We start from the raw sequence: 24,218 nt of genomic DNA on the forward strand, positions 1-24,218 counted from the left end.
AATAGTAAACTTCAATACATAATCCTGGTAAATCCAAACCAAGGTTTTAAATTAAACATGAACTGCTTCATGTGCTTCGACTGTAGCTGCCAAAATAAGCTTTTTTGACTCAGAATACTCAGGCATCTTAAAAAAAGAAAAGAAAAGAAAAGAAAACAAAAAAACCCCAAATCCCATTAAAACTTCAACTAAACCAGTTCCACAATGGAAGACCTATAAAGGGCTAAAGGGCTTCTTAAAGTATTGCCATGGCCACCTAATCTGTGTAAAAAGCTTGCAGGTGGGGCTTCCTGCACGTGATGCACCTGGTGTGGGTGTGGATCGCAGAGGAAGTTAAAGCAGGAGCATCAATAAAGCAACCCAACCCAACCCAACCCAACCCAACCCAACCCAACCCAACCCAACCCAACCCAACCCAACCCTACCCTACCCTACCCTACCCTACCCTACCCTACCCTACCCTACCCTACCCTACCCTGGCAGGCTAGTTAGCGCTGGAGGAAGGGGCTGGGAGTACGTTATTCACAAGGTAAGTGTCGCTGGTCTGATAAATGGTGTTTTCTTAGCATAGTAGGCCCTAGAGCAATGTAGGAGTTGGGGAGTTTGTTAGGAGTCTGAGGCTTGATTTTTTGAAGCTAAAGCTGAGCAGCAAAATCTTGCTGAGAGTGGTGTGGCCCTTGGTGCAGCGATGGAGGCAGAATGGCCTGTGCGTGAAGTATTTGGGGAGGAAAAAACCCATTGTTTGACCAGCTAGCTAGAGTGGCTGATACTTGAAGTTTCTATGCCAAAATCTATGCTATTAAGATATCTAGCGTAGATTTCTAGAAGGCTGAACTGAATTGTAGAGTACCTACAGGGAAGACCTACAACTCTTCTCTTGTCTCCCCAAGTGAGGGAGGATCTGCTGAGACTGTGGAATAGTTTCTTGTTAAAGGGGCAGGTGAGATGCTGAGATGCTGAACCAGCCTGGGAAGATGGTTGTAAGGAAGAGTGCCGTGTCATGGTTTTAGCTTACTCCATTGCTGTATAGATCTGCTGAATGTCAGTGGTGAGGAGGCTGGAGGTCTGAAAAAGTTGAAGTGTTAGAGCTGCACTGGAGCCTCTTCTGAAAAGTCCTTGTTGGGTCATAGAACAAGCCCCACGGGAGCTCCTGCCGACTGTGAATAAGAAACTGTGTTAAAACTCAAGATGGCTAAATTATGTAAGATTACTTTAAAAAATATTATTATTGTGTAATGTTAAAGAAGCATCACCATGCTGGAAGCGATTTGGAATTAGTTTGGAAACATAGCATCTGTTATTGCTCGTTACAGCAGGTACCTTCTGTCACCTTGTGTTCATATATTACCTGGAGTTTTTCTTCCAAGCAGGATTATTTACATAACTGATTGAGGATAGGGGTTTTTCTTTCCCCTCATCTTTATTATAGTGATAATTGCTCCTTCCTTTGCATTACCACCTTTTTTTCCAACAGCACTACAGAGACGATATGTAAAATCTATGGGAACTAGTTCAAGGGCTGTGGTGGGGATGAGTGAAATAGGGAGGTGTCAATAGATGTGCGTGGGAAGGTATAGCAAGTTTCTTATAACTTAAGACTCAACACTGAATTAATTATGTGTGTTCATTTTAGATGAGGGAGAAGAGCTGTTTGCCACAGCAGGGTGTTACAGAAGCATCTGCTAGAGACACTTTCCCAGGGTCTGGTTCTTTTTGGGCTTACGTGTTGTACTGCCTCGCTGGCTGCCGATGCGCAGTACCTGACAGGGATGGAGGCAGCGTGCTTTTTCTTGGCTCGGTGTCTCCTGCTGCCTTAGCCTGTGGTATGTCAGGAATCTGAAGTAAGGTGGAACAGACACGTGGGATTACGCGAACGTTTATGGGGCTGGGGAGGTTTTTCCATCCCAGTCCAACTGCTGGCACCGCTTCTGCCTAATGAGCTGTCCCCCAAGGATTTAGTCCGTCCCCGTGCCCAAGCCACATGCTGAAGTCGTCTGTTTTCCTAAGGGCCCACAGTGGTGCTGCCCACCCTTGTGGAGATGCAGCTTCTGTGTCCTCCCAGACCTCAGGGATCTGCCCCAAACACTTTCTCTCTGGCATAACGTGTGCATTTCAGCAAGACGCAGCAGCAGACGGCTTCATTTTCTGGTCCTGCAACAAAGATTCTGCTACCCCGGTCACCACAAGTCGGCCCTTTCATTTCAGCTTGTGAGCACTGGTCTTGGACTGCCAGGAGTTTTTCAAGGGATCTGCAAGAAAATGTTTTCAGAAGGTGGAGGAGAAAAAGTATAGTCGTACCACAGTAAAGCAAACAAAATGTAACTACCCAGATAATCTACATGAACGGGTGTATTTTAACAGCCTCTAAGGTGAAGTAAACATCTAGGATTGGGGGGAATACGGACAAAATTCCTCTTGTGTTTCGTATTTACTTAGTGCAGCACTGAGTGTAAGGAAAAGGGGAGGCATCTATTTCTGCAAGGACAGAGCAGCTCTAACCTACGCAGCTCTCAGCCTTACCATGTAGTGGTACACGGTACGCTTCAGGCAGCTCTCAGTTGTACACTGCTGAACTGCAGTATCTTCTTTCATTCTCAACCGGAATTAATGTTACCAAAAAAACTCCAACCAGAGGTGGCTTCATTTACCTAAATTATTTCCCGGATTCAGTTTGGACTGGCCCTCTGAACAGTTAGATGGGTATGGTACAGAAACCTCTAAAAGCAGCTTTATCCATCGGTGATTTGTAACATCGAACTCTGCACTCCCACATCCTCTGATAGGTTTCTTAGCTGCAAGGATAAATTCGATGTTCAAACCAAGGACTCTTAAATACAGACATACCAGCTTTTTACTCCAAGGATGGAGAGAGAAGAGCAGTGTTTTCTTCTATGGAAATTCTGAATTGTACCAATGGCCCCTCCAACACAGGGTCCGCTCGGCCTGAGGAGATTCAGGCCTTTCCTCCCACCTTCCAGAAAGGCTGCCGGGCAGCCAGCCGCAAGGCAGGTGTCCTCGCAGGCCTGAGAGCTGGATGACGAGTGGGGTGGGTGTTCGGGCAGGCTGCTACGCTGCGGAGATGCAGAGCACCTTTACTGGTGACAGCCCCTGCAGAGGAGCAGAACAGGCTTGCCTGGGGCTGCCTGGCAAGGCGGGGCGGCACGCTGTGTGCTGCTGCGCGTTGGAAACTCCTCCGACTTTGACAGCATCGCAACATCAGCGGGTGACCCAGAACCGTGACTTGTTTCACTGGGTTATTTCAATGGTTTTAAATAAAAGCCTTCAAGATACTAATCCAAGCACAGACTCCTGTTTTGTCACTGTGCTGGCTCTTTCATACAGTATGGGCCTGGATGAAAAGAGACTGGTGCTTATTTCCTCACCTTATGGTTTCTGGGGAGCAGTATGACTGAGAATGGGGGAAAGAACGTATCGAGCTGGGAATATCCCAAGTGACCAACTAAGTGTTAAGTGCTGCTTAAGTAGGACACCCACTGTGACAGATGTTAGACTGAAATTCACATTTTGAATTAATGTTTAGTGTATTTTATTATAATTCAATGCATTTTCCTTAGACTTAAAAAAAATCACTATGACCAGTTAATACTGTGAAGAGAGCAATTGCCAGCAATGAAAGGAAATGGAAGGTATTCATCTGCCGAACACCACAACGTGAATATGGAAGTCTCCTTTCTCCACTCCATTCTGAAGGCTAAGCCAGGAAACTCATTGTGTCAGGACTGCGCTCCGAAGACAGCATGAGACGCTGCTGAGGGAGGTAAAAGAGTATTTAGTTCAAGGGAAAAAAAAAGCCTCTATAGCCTAAACTAGGTCAGAAATGGGGCCACTAAGATACTGAGGCTAAGCATGATGCTCTCTGGGGAAAATAAGAGCCAGATTCTTCAGGTTGATCATGCTGTGACAAACTTCCCTCCTCTGTCAAAGTGGTGGCTCAAGGCCACTTGTTCGGAAGTCTGGTTGTGGCACCAGTAACCAAAGGCAGCTTCACATTTGGGAAAGGGATTACATTTGGGAAAGGGATTACAGACCTTGCTGAACACAGCACAAAAGTGACAGAGCTTTGGGCATTTAGCAAATGCTACTGTGCTGTAACAAACCCACCTAGATAGTACAGAAACTTTAGGAAATGAGCTGCCCAAGAGATGACGTAGTTAAGTCCTTCGCCCTCTGTTTTTCAAAGTCCTGAGCAGTGCAGCACTGCCCTCTTGTGGTAATAAAGGAGAACAATTAACAACAGTATTTTTAATTTAATGTTTAACCTCCAGTATTCGTTACAAATACTTACAGACTCAGAAATCCACATCAGAAAATGAGAACAATTATTAGACTCATAACAAAATGGCTTTCTTGCTATAAGTATAAGGGTTTATAAAGGTTTCTATTTTTTTAACTAGTGTCACAAAACGCTTCCATTTGTGAGGACCCACCACAAATCTGCTTTCTCCAAAAAGGCACTAAATCCCTCAGCAGTTCACAACTCATTAGGAAACTGAAGAGAAACTGTCACCCACTGATTCAAATACATACATTTATGAACAACTTTCTACATGAGGACTTAGAGAAAAGTTTAATGGTAGAGCTTGAAATAAGCATCAAAACCAACACAGGGCACCTGAGCTGTGCCTAAGCCAGTCACACGCAGACAGACACACACCAACGGACCAGACGGCACACGCACACCGACGGACTACAGGGAAGGAGGCCACGTCTCTGTGAGAAAACCCATCTCACTCCCTTGACAGGGAAGCAGTAAAACATGCATGTAGAACAAACAAACAGAATTGGCCAAAACTTAGTGTTCAGAGTTAGTTCTTATGTTTCTTGGTGTAAGTCTCCACGGCTGATCTCCCCCAATGGCAAAGTACTGCTGAGTCTTCGTATACAAACAGCAAAAGCCACATGATGAGTAAGTGCCACTCAGCGGCAGAAACTGGCAAGTTATTGGCAGTAAACATCAACGATCTCCTCTTCGGAAGCCGTACTTCTTTATCCAACTTGCCACTAAAGACAAAAACAACAAAACACACCACAGGTTTGTGTGAAGGTAGGGGAAAGGAAGGAAAAAACCAACCAAACAAAAAAAACACCAACCCAACCACCACAAGACTGTCTAAAGACAATAAATTCCCCATTCTAACACCTTTCATATCCAGCAAGTGAGGGACATGCAGCCCACTGGCAGCAGCTTATACAAACCCCTGCCCCCTGTGTCATACACAGCACTGAGGGTGGGAGATGAAGGCTGTGCTGTGATAACCAAATGCATCTATTGCCTTTGAGAGATTCTAGTCCTTCGTTAAATCTCTGCCTGGCCTTCTCAGACAACGTTTACGTTAGAAAAGTAGCAGTAGCAGCAGTGAAGTTCATGAGTGCCTACACCAACACTGTATGTTTCTTTTGTAGAGAGAGAGATGTGAAAGCTAAAGCTGTTACCCTACTTAGTTCAACCACTTTCTATAACCTCTGAGGGAAGAGAGATGATCTCAACTGGTACTGAAAAGGGACATTGAGCATGGGTCACCTCAGTGAGGAGGTCCCCAGTGCTGAGAGTACTGTGAAACTGCTGCGTCGTAGGGGCAGAAACTGGGGAAGAAGGTTGAGGGGGGGGAAATTTCTCTGCCATCCTTGCTGTCTTTGTGTCCCAGAAATGAAGGCTCGTTGAGAACGCTGCGTGACAATGACGCATGCTTCCATTTCTGTTCCACCTCCCTTCCTCTTGTTTTTTTCATCAAGCTATTCAATCTTGTAGATGACAAGAAAACAGGATTTTCTCAGTGAATATACGGACATCTGCATCATGTTGTTTTTCAAACTTACTCTCAGTCCTCCTTCTCCTCCAGAACCTGAAGCTGCAATTCTTTTTTCTATTTCTTCCTGTTTCTTTTTCTTTTGCTCTACAGAGTAAGCGTTCTTAATACCGCGAGAGGAAGCCTGGGAGGAAACACATTTGGGTAAGACCAGTTAGCTGTTTTGCTGGATAGAAACCAAACTGCAAGTCTTGGCACTACCATTTTGTGGACTCTGGTTTGCATGAGAGGACTGAAACATTAAATAATGCTACTATTACCCAAACACAGACCTGTCAGGATGCTACCTCATACTGTGACCACTTGGTCCCACGGGTATGTTTGTTCCATATTGTTACTACATCCAGGTGAAGACATTTAATGCCATGTCCCACCTGCTTTGCATCCTAAGATGCAGAACCAGAACCTCCCTTCCCCAAAGTCCCACAGATTTTTAGTCTGCGGTTTTTCCAGTGTCAGGGCCTATTCTTGCCCTCACGAATAGGGAAGAGATGATTCGGGCAGAGAGAACGTCCAAGAGCTTTAGTTGTTTCATCCTCTGTTTACTTCTTCCATCTTTTTACCAGAAGGCTACCTAGAGATAGGATACAGATGATGGAAATCATAATGACAGCTCCTGTTCTAACACTCAATAAGCTGACAGAAGGTCACAAGCTCCACGCAGCTACCAAAGAAATCGATGGGAACGTTACATGCAGGGGAGAAAAAAGGCTGTTTTAGTAGTGCCAGCTCGGGCTGCAAGGAATCCAACTTCTACATCATGATCTGTGAGAAGCAACCTGTGTGACTGTCTGCCCTTCAAACTTCATAGGACTTGGGGACAGCAGCAGTACACAGGTGAGAAACCAGCCGCCCGCTTCACATCCTCATGGTGATGGTCGAATGAGGACCTAGACTAGATGGCAGGAGTATCAGAACTGCAGACAGTGAATACTGTACACCTGGAAACCAAATGGTTTGAAAAGTGACGCTTCGCTAAGTTTAGGGTTACGACACCACAACACAAGCTACACAAAAGGTGTTAAAAATCTACCATGGGAAAACAGCAATGCTTGCACCTGAAGTTCAAGGCCCTGACAACAAGCACAAGCCTCAATGGGCTACTAAGGCAAATCTTACCAACAAACACTACCTTACTTAGACCCCCTGATGTCCAGCTTTCAGGCAACTGGCCTTCCAAGTGAGCTGGGTACTCAGGCTGTCTCTATGGCAGCTTCGGGCTGAATAACGAGCAGTTAAGCAGCACGTAGAAGCCACACTAAGTAGAGAAGGACATTGGATCTGCTACCGTGTCCCTCACGAGGGGGAAACTGGATTAGGCTGCTTGCAAGACATCTCCATTATCCAGCACTCGGAGGCTAAAACGTTCCCAGAGAGAGTCCTGAAAAGGCCTGGGAGTTGTTTTATCTCTTTGTCTTTTAAGAAAACAAAAAGTAAGAGTGAGACTTCCATTTTTCTTTAGCAGCTTAACTGCTACCACAGAACTTCAGAGCAATCCACAACCCAAGTTGCTTCATTTCTCCTTCCTCCCAGGAAAGCAATGTAAGAGCTAGATGGGGGCATTCCCCTTTGACATGCTTCTCAAAAGTATACTTCCTACAGTCATGCTTAAAAAACCCTTCGTGATTTAAGATTACACGTGGATTGCTTTCAGTGTGGAGTCTGACACAAAATCAAGGGTTTTTAAAGAAGGACTCTGAAGCATCGCTCAGCTGTGGTTCCAATTATTCACCAAACTCCCTTAAAACCAGGTCAACATGTTCCTCATCAATAACGGTCGATTTTTCATTCAGTATGTAATGTCTCTAGCACTCATACAAATAACACGTTCCTTTCTCTTCACAGTCCAGCTCTGGTCTCTGCGATACACTTCTTTCTTACTGTAGATTTTGTACAGTGCCTGATATAAGGCTTTTTGAGGTACGGAAAGGAAGAAACAGGCCAGCTAGTTTTACGTTCTGCTAGAACATTTGCATCCTACCCCTTCTAACCTTAAGGATATGAAGTAGTTAAAGCACAGCAACTTCAAAAAGAAAGAAGTTAATACTTCTTTGCTGGAATTTGAGCCGAGAAACGTGCTCAATTATTGCCACATTGATGAACTGAACTTGCCAGTGCCCTGCACTTGTCAGAGAAGTACAAGTGCAGCGCCACTTGAAATTGCCACCACCACTGTTCAACAACTCCGGTTTGAAATATTTCTCAATCTCTTGTTTTCAAGTCTTATAACGAGGAAAAAAATAATGTTGAACTTGCTCTTCCAATTCTTTGGTCGTTTTTGTAACTACTGCAAAACTTCTCCCATGCTAACAAGCTCAGTCATCGTGCAATGGTCTTTGAGTGCCTACCTCGCTGCGAAACTCTACTGGGCATATACATAAATAAAGGTCAAACATTGATAACCTATGAAAATATTTAATGACAATTCCCACAATCCAGGCATGATACCCAGTGTTCCCACAGAAGATCTTGCTATTTTTCCCATAAACCAGTTACCTAAATATATTTTGGATAAATGGTATTTCATCAGACATTACCTCCATCTGCCTCTTTTCAGCAGCTTCTGCTAGCTGTCTTCTTTTTATTTCCTAAATAAAACGTGAAAGACAGTGGAATTATATTCCAATACAGTCTGTACATTCTTTTCAAAGTCTTAATTTTTAAGTATGACTCAAATCTGTACTGCAAGCTGCCACAAAATGCCAGCCTTCAATTAGCATCATCTTTCCCTGCCAGTCTGCAAGAACAAAGTGGTTTTGGTGACTAATATTCTAGAAGAGCAGCTGCTGACATATCTACAGCTGAACCCCACCAGAAATCTGTATTCAGCTGTCTGTATTACGCCTTCACTCCAAAAAATTCAGACCGGAATGAGAAGGCACGCAGCGTGTGAAATGTCTTTGAAGTTTAAAAAGGGGAAAGCTCACTCTTCCAGGCTGAATGAGTCTCTTTTCCCCCACAAAATCCTCAGATGAGGGGTACAAAAAGGACGGAGATGGGTTCCTACAGCGCAGGGGAAATGTCACCCTATAAAGGTTAGTTAGAAGCGAGCATCACTGCGCACTCAAGAGTGCCGTTTTTCCCCATTTCTGGTTAAAATGAGGGTCATCTTGGCCTCGATTACGGCACAAACCCCCTTCACGTGAAACCCCCGACCTCCACACAAGCACCCGCGAGTGTGGGACAGAACAGAGGGAGGCTGCGGGGGGCCAGGCCCCGGCCTGGGGGAGGGGGCAGGCCGCAGGCTGCGAGGGCCGGCTGCGGGCTGCCCCGGGCGGCCTCGGCCCCGGCAGTTCCCCCCTCCCGAGGCCAGGCAGCCGGGGACCGAAGGACGAGTTTCCCCCGCGCAGCCGCTGCCTCGGGCATCCCTCCCGGGGCACTGCGGCAGCCATGAGGCCTTCCCCCGCGGGCTGCCGCGGAGCCCCGGTGGCGGCGCGGGCAGGCTCCGGCGCTCCTGCCCGGCCTCCATATTAAGGAAGGCGGCCCGTTCCCCCCCACCCCGTACCGGCGCGGAGGCCCGGTGACCCCCCCCCATTTGTCTCCCGCCCCAATGCTGCTGGGCGTCACTGCCCGCTTACAAACAACCGGGGGGGGGGGGGGGGGGGGGACACTGCCCCCGGTACGGGGGCCGCCGTGGGCCCCCCACTCACCGGGTCGGGCGTCTCCACTACGTCCTTGACGGCGCCCCCCAGGCAGGGCAGGCACAGCCCCATGGCGGGCCCCACCGCCGGCAGGGCCGGCGACCGCTGGGGAGGAGGCGGCGGCAGCAGCCCCGCCCGCGGCCCCTGCGAGGCGCCGCGCTCCGGTAGGGCCCGCCCCGTCATGGGGCCGCGAGCGGCGGCCCGGCGTGCGGCCGGGGGCGGGGGCGAGGGCGGGCATGGCCGGGCCGGCGGCCCGCGGGGGAGGGGGCTCCGGCGGGTCCGCGCTGGTCCCCCCCTGGCAGCTGAGCTAAATGAAGTTCATTCTGCGAGGGCAAAGGGGACGGTAGTTAATTAATTTCCAGCTCGCTCCCGTAAACCTGATACGGGACTCAGAGCCTGCTGGAAGTACGCTCCAACGGCAGAGAGCGCTTCGTTCCCCAGTCCGGTGCTGCCATCCGCTGGCGCTGGGTACGGTACCGGCGGCTGGTGCGGCTGGTGCGGCTGGTGCGGCTGGTGCGGCTGGTGCGGCTGGTGCGGCTGGTGCGGCTGGTGCTGTGTGCCGGGAGCCGCGCTCGCATGCCCGGTTTCACGCTCCGTGCTCGAAGCCCTCCCAGGGTTCTGGTGGCGGCGGCGGTGTCGCCAAGGTTCTTTTGAACGCGGGTGCTGCTGTGCCTGTTGCCAAACCCGTAAGTGCTCTCGCAGGGCCTCGGCTTGCAGCCGCCTCATGCCGGGGAGCTGGCAGCATCGGCCTGTTCCTGGAGACCAGCAGCTCAGAGGTGCGAAGGTGTGTTGTGAGAACCGCAGGGCTGGAGGGGATAGCATGGGCCTGTGCAGCCCGTTCCTTGTACTTGTCTCATCCGATGGCTTTCGGCCTTTTTGACGTGCCTGAGTAGCCAAGGAGAATGTTATTTGCGTTTCTTTGCCAATAATTTGGGTTCATCCTGAGACGTATTTGATTTCTTCTTTCCTTTTTAAAATATTTTTCGATGTCTATGTCCCTTAGAAAGCTCCTGGGTTTAGATGGGTTAATGCTTTATGTTTCATTCAGTCTTTTGTCCTCATTGAAATGGTTTGCTGTGGCTTACTGCCAGGAGCTGCCATGTGAAAATTTTTGTCCTTGCTGGCCTTCGTTGGAAATCTCAGTATCAGTCAACAGAGGAAACCAAAAGTCTTTTCCTCTTTCCTGGCTATTCTGCTGGTTTTCTTTCTGTTTCTTAAAATGTTGCCACCTTCTTTTCTAGTTATTTATAGTAAACTCCAGTATTACCCTATTCAACAACATTTCCTGAAATTGAGTGTTGGTGTGTACATCCCAAGGGTTGTGTGAGTAGTGTAACACATACTCTTCATAAACAATGCAACATCTGCCCAGCTTCTTTCCTGCTACCAAGGTGTATTTTTTTGCACCAATGTTCTTGTCCTGCAATTTATTTCACGAGTCCGTGACATCACACATTATTGTAAAGTACTAATTTAAGTTCTTGTATTTGTTCCCTGCAGCTATAATTAGCCATCAGAGAGGGTTATCGTGTTGCTGAACCAAGTACTTTACACGAGTTGCATCGTGGTCCTGGGCTTTTGGAACTGGACATCGAAAGTCTCACTGTCATTGTGGGAGATAGATGAGGCCTGTGGAAGGGGGAGCAGAAGGAGGCTCACCTACCGCCCGTCCCTGGCTAGCAAGGCTGAGGTTGTCTGCAGGAGTGCACAAAAGCTCTCGCAGAGCAGCTGGGCTGGGTTGTGTTGTCTCAGGAGCTGCACTGCTTCTGCTGCAGCTTTCCTGCTGCGTGGTGTCGCGTGTTGTGATTTAACTTTCTGCTTTGTAATGAAAGCATTTGTTATTTTTTTTTAACTTTTAAAGTATCAAGATGCTATTATGTAATGGTTACATGGATTGAGTGCTTAGTGCTTGTCAAGCTTCAGGTTAGAACTGAGGGGCTCTCGGCTGGTTGTGGCCCCCCATTTGATCCATCAGATGGTAGTCCTTGAGTGTGGCTAAAATACACTTTGCTGCATCTGAAAGATTTAGAGGAAAATTGAAGCACACTTCGATAGAACTCTGCATAGAGAAAGAGAGCACAGCTTTCTGCTGGTATGAGCTCATAGGACACCTAACTGGAAAGGTGAGTCATTCAAGCAAAACTTCAGTTCTTTCGAAGTGCCTGCATAAGGTAGTCAGAAAGTTGTTTGTTGAGAAGTAGCAGGAAATATGGTAAAAACTTCTTGTTCTATAACAAAGGGCTTATAGGTTATCACTGAGGGTTTTCAAAGGCTGATGTTTTTGCTGCTGAAGTTTTAGGGATAACCTTTCAGTAAGGTCACTTAGGTTGAGGTCCTTTAATAACTAGTTCTTAAGACTTCCTGGAATGAGCTTAAAGAAATTCTGAGGATGTGTAGTGTGAAATGAATTCAACAGGATCTTTGTGTGTTCAGGTACACTGATAACCAGTCATAGCTTGAAAATTAGATACAAATTCAGGGTTTTGGGTTAATTCGGGCTCTATATGAGTGAGGAGTTAGCCTCAATGTATTCAAAGAGCCAGGTGAGCATTGATAGAGAGCGCTCTGGCCTGGAGCACTGGGGCAGCTGATTCCCTGGGGTTGTAGTGTGCTGTGTGATAGCACTAATGAACCACAGACTTGTCCTGTGTTTTTTGGCCTAATTCATCTGTGTTGCCTTGGGAAGCATACCTGAAAACATGCAGAAGCAGTTACCAGTCTTTTTTCTCTTAAAAGAGAGTCTCCAAACCCTTACCACTCAATCTCTGCTTTTCTTTCTCCTGGAAACTTACTCCCTGTGTTGGGTGTGAACAGTGCAGAGCATGCCTCTGTTTTTTGGGGTGAAGCTCATCTTCATAAACGCGGCAGTGATCACTTGACAGAGCAAAGCGTGCTCTTCGCCGTGATGGGTTGCAATGCTCTTTGGTTAATTGCATGCTGAGTATTTCTTGATGCTGTGAGGTCAGAAATATTGATGTCTCGTAGCTCAATAATAACAGATGGTGGGGGGGAGTTTGTTCATTTGAGTGCTTTAGGGGCATTTCTGTCCACTTCCCCCACCTTGCCAAATAATATTGGAGTAACACATTAGTTATGTAATCAACTTAAAGAGAAAAAAAAAAAGAAACCATACTTAACACTGACATTAATAGTAGTAGCACATTGCTTTTAAATGGGGCTGCTAGGCTGACTGATTTGAATTTTTTCTATTTGTGTGACGAATTGTATGTAGTGAGTTTTGAATCTCTGATTTAACAAGAATTACGTATTTGCAATGTCAGTGACCTTTCTGCAGGTTTTTGGCAGCGTATTACAAGATCTGGCAATTTGTTAGCGATTCATTTGTAATGGATTAGGTATGGTGGCATTTGTGCAAGAATGGTATTGAATTGTGTCTTAATCTGGCTTTTATCCATGTCGATTAGTATCTGTCTTATTTTCTTGAAATCCAGCAGGTGGTACTATTGACACAGAAATTTCCTGTCTTTCCCAATTCTGTAACCATACCTTCGATTTATTGTTTTGTTTTGATATTACAGGCAGTGTGGCTTTGAATAGGAGTGCAGACGCTACTATCTGCTAGATTTCTTTTCACAATAAATGACAAGGACTGCAGGAAGGGGGGAAAGGCAGTTTTTACCCTCCGCTATCATGTCTGCAGGGTGATGGAGGTATAAGGGAAATTGCTTCAAGAACTCTGGCTGAAGTGGCTCACAGGTTGATGACTTTCACTTCCAGGGTGAAAATTAGTGTTTACATGTACTGAGTCTGCCCCATAAATGTCTTTTTCAGTACCTCAGTCTTCTGAAACGCTTCATGTTGTTAAGCCGCTACAAAAGAGGATCTATTGAGTATGAGGTCTGAAGGGGCACAGCAATCGTAGTGTTGACCTTTAAACGTGGGAACTTGGTGATAATGGAGAATTCATATTATTGCTATTGCAGGTAAACCTAGAGAGAGAATCCATTTGACTGATAGTTTAGAAAGGTGTCACGCTCATTTAATTATTTAAAAAGTAAAACTCATTTGTTAAGTTGTAGTTGGGATTTATCTTGGCAATGTTCAGTTACTTACCATACCTCTCTTCCAGCTAATAAAAATATTCATTTAGGAATCTTTCATCAAGAAGACACAAGTGTCTGTAGGAGTGGCTGTGACTCAATGGTAACTGTGGTTGGGAATCAGCAGTACTTGCTTCCGCCATGGGCAGCTTTTGAAGCAATGAAGACATGGAACTCTTCTCAGGAAAGACGTGAAGCAGCTTAGTGCCAGGCTCTCTACTGGAAAAGCAAGTGTCTTGCAGCGTCTGTGGATGTTATATACATCTTTGTGGTCCTGATATGTTACTCTGTAGTCATTAGCCATCAGTTAAAATATCCATCGGAGAGGACTGAAGCTAATCAATACAAAGGCTGTCATTGATTTCCGTGAGAGCAGGCGCAGGCAGCCCTGACGGGCGGTGATGTGCAGTGGTGTCTGTCGGGATTGGTTAGCCAGCATCCAGCTCTGATGCTCTCCACAGCAGTTCTACTAAGTCAGTCCCACTTAAGTTATTTCTTCTCTGGCTATATTGTTGCATGCCACCATCCTCTCAGTGAATTAAAGGGGAAAATCGATTTCTGATTGTAGAAAAGTTCTTGTCTCTGTGTAAATGCTGCCTGCAATAGAGGGGTATGTGCTTGTGGAGTCCTGTCAGTTAAAAACGAGCAGGTCAGGGCTGGAAGGGAGCATTCCAGCCTCTGTCCTGTCATCTTCAGGCCATTCAAGTGCTCTATAAAATGTGTATAATCCAGCCAAGAAGTGGTTAGCTGCAAGAAACAGGTGGGCTCTGCTACGCCTTAGGCATGCTGAATGTATTGAGGTTGGCAACGGTGCTGGTCTTAGGTCCCTGGCTCCTTCCTTTGTCCTGGTTCAAGAACAGCCGTGTGTGTAAAGCCTTCCATCCGAAGCACAGTTACTGGAGAGGCAGGCTCTGAGTACTGGCATAAGGAATTAATAAACAATGCAACTCTGATGGGTTTTATTCATAACATTTTATTTATATACGGGGAGGTTGATTCCCACCACAGAGATCATAAAATATTAAGACATAAGTTCGTTCTCACCGCAGTACCTTTTTTTTCTAGTTTCATCAGAGTTCATGGTAGAAAAAATAAGGATCTTTTCTTACTGTTGCCAAATCAGGGTTTTAATTATTACAATTCATTGTGGACCGAGAGAAAAGAGAAAGTTGCACAGGATGAGCACAGTTTAATGACTCAGCATTTTGTGTCTTTTTATAGGTCTGTGTCTCAAGAGTTACATCTGATGAGCACCTTAGATTTGTACTGGTCTGGAAAAATATGACAAGAAAATGTCTAGACAGTGTCTTGTTTTGGACAATTTAGAAAACTACCTCTTAAATCACTAACTTCAGACAAAAGATCTTTTATACATGTGCATAGTGGAATATTAGCAGTGAAATAATAATGAACTTTAATTTTTCCCTCTACTTAGATGTATATAATTCTGCACAAAATGTGGGGAAGGACATGGGATCTGTAAGGAGCAGTTAGCAGACAATAAATACTTCATGACAGATTAAATGTACTGGTTCTCAACAGCATTGAAAATTTGAGAATTTTTTTAACAATGTGGCAAGGCTGGTTTAAAAAATTTATTTATTATTCTAACCAGAGGTGAGTGAATACAGTGTAGTGCTTAATTATAGATTACACATGCAGATATTCAGAAACTCATATTCATGAGTTTCCTCAAATTTCTTTTTATATTTCAGCTTAGGGATTACTGTGAATGTCAGACTGCAAGCTCTGTATGATCTCTGAGAGTTCAGCTTTTGTTGAGGTCCATGAAGGCTGAGGGGTTTTTTTAAGCTATGGCTTAACTTACTTCATAAGCTTTCAGCTAATCTTGGTAGTTTTCCTTCATTAGCAAGGAATCCCTTTCCATTAGTTTCACATCTTTCCTCATGGCTGGTCATGATCTGCTCTGCAGAAGCGAGGCAGCTTTTCAGGTTGAAGGATGTTGCTAGGTGGTGACTGAAGACTTGCATACTGCGTACAAGCCTTCTGTCTATACGCTTTCCTTCTGTGCAAACCATACAGGGAAGATTCAGTGTACAACTCGGTAGCATCATATTCTTGAAAGCATGTAGAAGTCCTGCTGGACTGACTGCCCAGCACATACGATAAACTGAATCGTGGTGAAGCTCCTTTCACTTTCTTTTCTAGCTAAAGCAAAGAATGCTTTTAGATGCTGTGCTGAGCGTGTTCATATGATGCATTTATCAGTCCAGAAAACCTCGGTTAGACAGTAATTAGGGACTGCCAAAAGAACATCTGTTTACAGTCACCACTTCTAAGGATAAATTTGCATCATGAAGTAGCTTGTGCTTGAGTACAAGGGCAGCTAAAACCGAGAAGGAAGATTTCACTGTGTTTTAAGGTCAGTTTGCACTCTGCTTGCCTTCGTGCCGCTACACAGTTTGAAAAATAACTGTGCAATAGATTCCTGTGCCAGATATACAGCAATGCATATGCTTTCTCCCTCTAGCATGTTCGCAGAGATAGACTTGGAGTTATTTGGCGTAAAATAACTCCGAAAACAAGTACAATGCAGACCGTTTTCCCGTGATTGGATGAAGACGGGAACAGATGATTCCTGGCCTTTGTACGTTCTGGTTGGTTTCCGCAGGCACCTGATAACTCTCTAGCCCTGCCTGGGGTACCAGTTTCCTGTCTTGGATGCAAAATTAAGCTGCTGCACACCTGGCTTCTGTGTGTCGAATAACCCTCACCAGTTTGACAGAGCGGTTCTCAATCTGCTCCCTGCCATAGCTTCTGTCTTCCTGGAGACTGGTACAGCTTTAATGTACCCTATTAATAGATTATGTTCTTGCTGGAATTTTGTCCTGCTCAAAATTGGCTTGATATAGCTGCGCTAATGCTTTCCTGTTTGGATCTTTTACTGGTTGACCCTTGTTGGCATGGGTCGTGTTGAAGAGTTGCCTCTTCAGACTTGAGAAATCATTGGGACCTTGCACAGACTGTGTCATTTAATCCTTATAAAAGTATATAAACTTCTGCTTTCCAGTGTAACTGACTAGCTTTCACGAAGGCTCTAGGAATAATTGACCATAAATCATCATGCAGGCCATCCTAATAACCATAGTGAAATTTAGAAAACTGTAAAGGTGTGGTAAACTCCCAGGACTTTGCCTGTGTATCACGTTGCCGGCAGATCTTGTTGCAGTAAGTTGTCTTTATTCACTGATGTTTCCAGAAACGGTTGTCATAGTTTTCAGGACACATCAGTCTCTGAGAGTGTTAATGTTTTAATCCCCTACTAGAAAGGAATGGCAATGAGAAGAGGATTTCATCTTCCCAGCCCTTTACTGTCCTCTGATATACATTGACGGTGAGTCAAGCGTATTCTTATCAATTACCAGCTAAAGAGCAAACACGCACTCCACAAGCCTTTCCAGGGAAACACTTTTTTAAACTACAGCAGAAGCTCGTGTTGCTGTGCACGTGTGTATTTGTAAACACACATAAATGCTTAATGGGCCCAGAAGTGAGCGGTTTGCTTGAAGGACACCAAACGGGGTTTTTTTGTTTTTGTAGAAACACTCTGAGAGTTTGCTTTGTCTTCTAGGGAGAAAGTCTGGTCTTCAAGACAGGCTGGTTGGAGCACTGTTGATGTGCTTGGGAAAGGACACCTTGTAGCTGTTCATGAACTGAACTAGCAGGCCCTGCTTTCAAGTGCTGACCACAGAAGAGGCGTGGGTACGCCTTGGCAGAGGCAGGTCATGCAATAGCGTTTAACAACCCCGTTCCTTCGTCCTGTGACATTTTATTGCTTCTGCGCCCACATCATTCATGTCTCGCCAGTGGTTCAGCTTCCACGTTCTTTTCTCTCAGCTGCTGCTTATCTTATAATTTTCTAACTACTTTTGTCAGTGGTGATCTTGCAAAACCCTCTGTCCATGTACTTACCCAGCAGAAGAATACTGCCTCAATTTGCGTTTCTGCCTGTGCTTGCTATAGACAGAAGCATTTGTGTCGCTCCATTAAAGGTTTCTGCCACTTCTGCATGACACAATTTGGGGTTCAGCTTTTTCTAAACGCTGCCAGACTTGAGCTGCTTGGACTGAAATTCTTCACATGGGCGTTTGCCCTAGGCTGCCTTTCTCTGAGGAGCTTCAGCAAACAGTGTAGCTACTATAGGTAGTGTTTGGGAAGCACCAAGTTGGATGCTTAATGCAAACAACTGCCCTGACGCTCTTGTGTGCCAGAACCCTTTAGTAAAGGTCTTACCCCAGTGTCAGCGGTGTGGCTTGTGCTGCTGCAGGGATAAGATGCTAGCCCTTGGCAGCTCTATTAGTCAACACTGGGAATGCATGGGAGTTTTGATGACTGGTCGTGGAGAAAAAGCTCTGCAGGTGGAAGTGGGAAACATAGCTGCCTCATGCTGGCTGTCCCTTAAATATTCTTGACTGGATCTTCAGAACCAGTGCTCGCTAAGGGGCTGCAGCAATTAAAAAGAAATGCTGTCTTTTCTGTGAACTGCAGATCAAGTCTAAATCTTGTTAGTATAATGTTTCCATGGCAACACTTTGCCTGTTTATTCTATATAGTTGAACGCAGACTTTGGATTCAAACAACCTTTACATTCCATGCAAGTAACAAGTTTTCATTTTAAAAACTGAATTAAAATGATTATGCAGAGCTACTGTTGATTGATACGTACTTTCTGGTGAGATATCGGTTGTAACAGTGAATGAGTCGCTTCCAATTGGTAGTTGACAATAAATATATGGGAATTACGAATTTCTTTTTAAGCTTGTCCAGTTATTGGTAAGACTTTATGAGCAGCTCTTCAGACTGCAAAAGAAAAGTTCCTCCAAGCACTACGGATTATGCTACAAGTCATGGTAACAGTGTCTGTAGAAAAACATGCCTTGTAGAACTAGCAGGCTTCTCCTCCGTATCCTGAAGGACTGTCAGTGAAATCCAGGCTGCAAGTTAATCGTGAATATACATTTTGCAAGATAGCAGGTTTGAAGTTTACCCCAATATAGTTTCAAACTATGTATAAAATACAGTTGCACAAAGTGCGACTGAGGTGCAACTGAAGTAGTTGGCTGCGTTATCAATGTCTCGTGTCGTGTTCCAGGAGCCATTGAAGTGCAGCAGAATTGGATACAGACGGGCATTACCAGAACAATCAAGCACTAATATGTGGAAATTGTTAACACTACAGGCCTTTCTGTTACTGTAGCGGCTTGCTGAGAACAGACAAAATAACAAAGCAAGGACAGTGATAAACATGTCATTGTAGATGAATTCTATACATCTTTTTAACTGACTGTTGCAAAACATTTGTACTACTGGCTCACTGAGATACATTTTCAATACTGGTATTATGCTTTGTTATTTATCACCGGTTTTGGTTATTAATGTGTCAATGACTAATTTCAGCTGGTATTTAATATCTGTATTTTAGCAGAAAAAAATGCAACTCCATTGCCAGGATGAGAGGTGTAACTTATAGCTGTATTTAAGGAATTTATAAAACCAGAGACTGATCTCACGGGTATGAACTATACTTACAAGGTGGTAGTTGTGCATTAGATTAATGAGCAGTATGTCCCAGTGTCTTCCAAGGCGGTGTTATTAATATCCTATATAAATTGAAAATGATCTTCCACGACATTTTCAACCTGGTGCCTTTTAAAATAGTATCCTAAATTAGGTTTGGAATATATTTATATTCAGTACTTGAAATGGAAATGTGTAAGTCTTGTAAGGGAATCTATGCATCCTGCCATCTCTCTCTTTCTCTGTGTGTGTGTATATGTATCTGTATGTGCCCACGCGCGTGCACACACGTGATTGTCAAGTGTGATGTTATGACAAGTGCTGTCATAGCAGCACGTCTTCTGTTGGGTGCTGGTAAGAGCACAGATTAAAGTGAACCGAGAGGGATGCTGGTGAGCACGCTCCAGAAAGCCAAGACATGGCTTGGAAAAATACCAGTGGAGATTATGTTTCAACCGTGCAAATATAAACTTGCACATGAGAAACAGAAGAGGAACAATACAGTACCATTAGATATCTGATTATCTGTGACAGAATTTAATGGCAAGCAAATAATCAGTGTATCATTTGAGCACAGATGTTTCGGAGTGTCTCAGGAATTACGTCTAGATAGTTGAAGAACAGCTTGTATCTCTGTTCTTAACATGTAATTCTAAAAGCCAGCAGCTGATTGTTTGAGCGAAATAAAAGTTTGTAATGAACAAGATCCCAGAACTCATTGCTCCATGGAATAAGCTGTCCTGGGGACTGCATGATGTAAGACCTACTATTAAGTATGAGCAGTACCACAGATCACATACCATTAAAGCAACCATTAAGGTAAATTTATGTGTTTTCTTATTTATTAAGAATATCTGCCTGGTGGCTTTTTTTTTTTTTTCCATATCAAGCTTCCTCTGGTCTATTTACGCACTATAGTTGCCAGAAACATGTTTAGAACCTGAAAAATGTGCTTTTTGGCTTAAAACTGAGCAGATTAAAAAGCTGGATGAATTTAAATGGGGAAGATCATCTCATGTGGTCCCAGTGATTGAAATGAGAAAATTCATGAAGCCCCAATGAACTTTGGGGACTGTCAAATCCGATATTTCATGGGGCAGGTGGGGAAGACTTTGCAATAGCCTCTATGTTTAAGTTGCTGTTGCCCATGAGTTACAGCACAATCTTTTTCCAGTTAGTCATGCCACTTGCTCTTTCTTGGTGCATTAAATTTAATTGCTTTTGGTGAAGAAATTCTATTTAATCAAGGTTCAAGTGTGTTCACATACTCCCTAGTTCCACCAGAGCTTTCTTTTCTAATGAAAGAAAAGTGGGTCACAAGTTAAAGAAGCTTTGACTGCTGTTCTCCAGTGAAATACTGCAGCATATGCTCTTGAGCACAATCTTTCATATCTTAACTGAAGTCCTGTAAGTAAAAATGTTCATGTAGCAAGGTTCAAAAGCCCATACCTGCCTGATAAATTCTGTGTTTTCTTCTGTTAGCCATCTAAAATCTTCAAATGCAAAGGTACATGTTTTTAGAGGCATTGATTTAGCAGTATTGAAGAAAATTCTGGTTGGTAATAATTGATTTTTACAACGTTAAAGCTTCTGAGGTCAGTGCTTTGCTTTATGCTGGTTAAAAAGTTTCACTATACCTTTACGTACACATGCATTCACAGGGGAGAAGTCGCTGATAAATTACCCTGAAATTTAGTATTTGCAGAATACTGTCTTCTTTGGTTACCTCCTGCTTAATGTAAAGTAGCTTGTGTTTATAAATCTTGGATCTTTAACTTAGGACTAATACTCTCTTCATTCACTCCTGAAATACAATAGGCAGGAAGCTACGCAAGAATACTCCCATATCAAGACCATAAGAATAGGAGCTATTACTCTAAACTAAGAATTAGAAGTGATGAAAGGAAGAATTAACTTTCCCTATCTTAATAAGTCCAGCGCACAGCCACAAAGATGATGAAGGGGGTGGAACATCTCCCTTCTGATGAAAGGCTGAGGGAGCTGGGTCTCTTGAGCTTGGAGAAGAGGAGACTGAGGGGTGACCTCATCGATGTTTATAAATACGTAAAGGGTGAGTGACAGGTGGATGGAGCCGGGCTCTTCTCGGTGGTGGCCAGTGACAGGACAAGGGGCAACGGGTGCAAGCTGGAGCGCAGGAGGTTCCACGTTAACATAAAGAAAAGCTTTTTCCCTGTGAGGGTGGCAGAGCCCTGGAACAGGCTGCCCAGAGAGGTTGTGGAGTCTCCTTCTCTGGAGACATTCAAAACCCACCTGGACACGTTCCTGTGTGACCTACTGTAGGTGGTCCTGCTTTGGCAGGGGGGTTGGACTGGGTGATCTTTCGAGGTCCCTTCCAACCCCTAACATTCTGTAATTCTGTGATTATATTTCTTATTCCTAGTATTCCTACAGGCATAACATTTTATATCCACTGATGTCATGATAATATTTACAATGAGATCCATTCCTGGAGAAACCAGTAAGAGGTGAATACTTATACTCATCCATGCAAAATATTTTTACGGGGAAATTCCTAATCATGACAAGGCCACTTACTCTAATAATACATCAGTTTCAAGTGTCCATCATTAACTGCATATTTTACAGAAGCGATACAACATTATATCCAAATAGAGCCAAGGTCTTTCCCTGGGAACCACATCTGCAAAGAGAAGCTTGCCCTTCTGTACTGTAGAAAATTGCACGTTTCTAGCTTCTAGGGAGCTTGGAGGCTTGATGTGACAGTGATGTGTTCTTATTTTCTAAGCCTGTGCTTCTGTGAGCTCTGGTGCTCTCCTTTTATCTCCCCGTAAAGAAACACGGACATCGAAGACACAAGACTGCTTCTTAGTGATCCTAAATAGTTTGAGGTTCTGTTATACGATGTCATCTAGGTGCATAGTTGTCACTGAGACAATATTCTGCCGTTGAGGTTGAGAACAAGGTCAAGGAAGCGTGCATACAGCTTTATGGATGGAGAAATTGAGGCACAATGTGTGTCACCAGGCTCTGCAGAAGGTTCCTGGTGAAGCAGGGGGAAGCGTGTGGAGCTCCTGAGGACCACCAACCTAGCATCTGCACCTCGGGACTGGCTTCTTAAAGCAACTACAAATTTCTGCACGGACTAGCTTCTCCCACAGCCTTGTTCAGGCCTCAGTAGATGTGTTGATACAGTGTGTATCCCATCCGTATGACGTACATATTAATGGCTTGCAAATGAGAGGGGGTGGAAAAGGCTTGCATATGTATCTATGCATTGTAATAAATATGCATATATATATATAACATTTTTAAGAGAAGGTAATTAAGAGTTTGGTAATTTTAGCTGGAATAGAAATGTGTGATACTGTTCTTCAGAAATAATACTTATTGTCTTGAGATTTTTCCAGAAGGATGTATACCTGCTTTATTATGGCTGTGCATCCTGCAGTTCTACATGATAATCCATCTGAGATATTTGGGGATTTAACTTTTCTTTTTAGAGCTCCTGTTATTTTTCTTCTCACTTAAGATGCAAATACAAAGCAAACCTCATTTATTGAATCTGTTAATCTCTGGATTAGCAGGAGTTGTTAAACTCATTTGCAGAGCTTGTTTTGAGAGCTATTAAGTTTCACCTCTTTCCCCATACTTGATTGAATAGTGATTTTTGGGATTACTGCATAGTTTAAATTCCCTTCAATGTAGAAATCATCATTTGGAGACTTGCTGTGAATTGTAGTAGCAGTAGTACTGCATTTCTAATTACTTGTAAATGTACACAGTTTATGAAATTGTTTTATATTCACTATTCCAGAAGAAAAAATTGAACTTGGAGCGATTTCAAGATACTGGACACTTTAGTGTTTGTGTAAATGAAAAGATGTGGGTCTGAGTTGAACTTCATGTCTAATGTTGAAGGTCTAATTAAACTAGCTGTATAATTTATGAACGAATGAAAAAAATCTCAGAGGAGTTACGTTTTCATTGTAGGCTAGCCCCATCCTTCTTCATGTAGGTCAGAAAATGCTTTTATTAATTCATGGGATTAAATACATTTGAATGGTATTTTTTCTTCTGAAATTAATTCCATTATGGAGAGTCCTATGACATTTAACAGGAGTGAAACCAATAAGGTTTTCTACATAAATTACATTGGAAATGTGCATATTTTAAAGGAATTATCTTTTTTTTTTTTTTTTAAGAGGGTTTTTGAACCCTTCTCCAGAATTGTATTGCAGGGATAGTATTCTTTCTTCAATGCCAGGAGGTACTTTACAGCGACTATTCCTTTTGTGATAGTTTAATAAAACCTTCCATAAGGGTTTGCATCGTAAGATCTTTAAGGTTCCTTCCAGCCCAAACCATTCTATGATTCTGTGTTCTGCTCTAATGCAGTTTGTGACATTTTTCTTTCAGGTGAGTCATATGTTCTGCAGATTTTAATTAAAACACGAGGTGAAGAATGTTTGTTTTATTTTAGTAGAACCATAGCAGAGCAGGGAAGGGAAGGAATGACTTTTACCTTTTGGATGTTTAAGTTGTGTATGAGTCATATCTTGGCTGACCATGGCCTGCTTTGAACCACACTGGGCTATGTGGAAAGTTGCTGGCTGCAGGCATAGACATTCAAGCACTTAAACATAATAGATGAGTGAAATGTAGCCTGGCACCCTCTCACTCACTAATAGGCAACCAAACACATAACAAAAATGTCTTTTGGAGTTTCTATTAGATTACAAGAGATGCATTCATATATGGAAATAAAAATAAATTAATATATTTATTCATTAGAGAGGAACTATTATTATTTTTCTGTTCATGGCTATATTCCCCTTTATCGTGCCCAGTGAACTTGTGAAAATAGCTTTCCCATCTTGTCCATTGGTATCGCAGCTGTTGTGGTTTAGCTGAGACAGCAGCCTTAAAATATTTTTGATCAATACATGTGTACTTACAGGTTTAAGGTTAGCTAACAGCTGGGACTATTCAGGAGAAAAGAGCATAAGGTAAAGTTGGAACCCCCGTGAGTAAATGAGCTACTCGTGTCCTGGGCTTGGCTCCGCCAGGCTGTCACTTGTGGGGGTTCATGATGCCTGGTGTGTGCAATAGGAAAGGGTAGAGCCTTGGTTCTGCTTTTACAGTAACTCAGCTGAATTGTGGACAGAAAT

At 43.9% G+C, this 24,218-nt stretch overlaps 1 protein-coding gene across 1 annotated transcript; it reads right to left on the reverse strand.

Moving 5' to 3' along the window:
* Window positions 1-5,001: 5,001 nt before the first annotated feature.
* On the reverse strand, window positions 5,002-9,541 carry SVIP (small VCP interacting protein). Its single transcript, XM_009961462.2, has 4 exons — window positions 9,479-9,541; window positions 8,366-8,416; window positions 5,839-5,952; window positions 5,002-5,022 (listed from the first exon to the last, which is right to left on the reverse strand). The coding sequence occupies exons 1-4, from the start codon at window positions 9,539-9,541 to the stop codon at window positions 5,008-5,010; spliced, it is 243 nt and encodes an 80-aa protein (XP_009959764.2). The 3' UTR covers window positions 5,002-5,007.
* Between the last annotated feature and the right edge of the window lie 14,677 nt (window positions 9,542-24,218).

The sequence above is a fragment of the Leptosomus discolor genome, chromosome 12 (genome assembly GCF_034619465.1).
Source record: "Leptosomus discolor isolate bLepDis1 chromosome 12, bLepDis1.hap2, whole genome shotgun sequence".
Classification (NCBI taxonomy): domain Eukaryota; kingdom Metazoa; phylum Chordata; class Aves; order Leptosomiformes; family Leptosomidae; genus Leptosomus; species Leptosomus discolor.

Bases quoted from the DNA above. Each gene is read 5' to 3' on its own strand.
- SVIP (XM_009961462.2), bottom strand. From the start codon at position 9,541: ATGGGGCTGTGCCTGCCCTGCCTGGGGGGCGCCGTCAAGGACGTAGTG. The intron at 8,417-9,478 runs GTGAGTGGGGGG...CGTTTTATTTAG, and splicing joins TAGTGGAGACGCCCGACCCG to GAAATAAAAAGAAGACAGCT. The intron at 5,953-8,365 runs GTAATGTCTGAT...GTTTCCTCCCAG, and splicing joins CTGAAAAGAGGCAGATGGAG to GCTTCCTCTCGCGGTATTAA.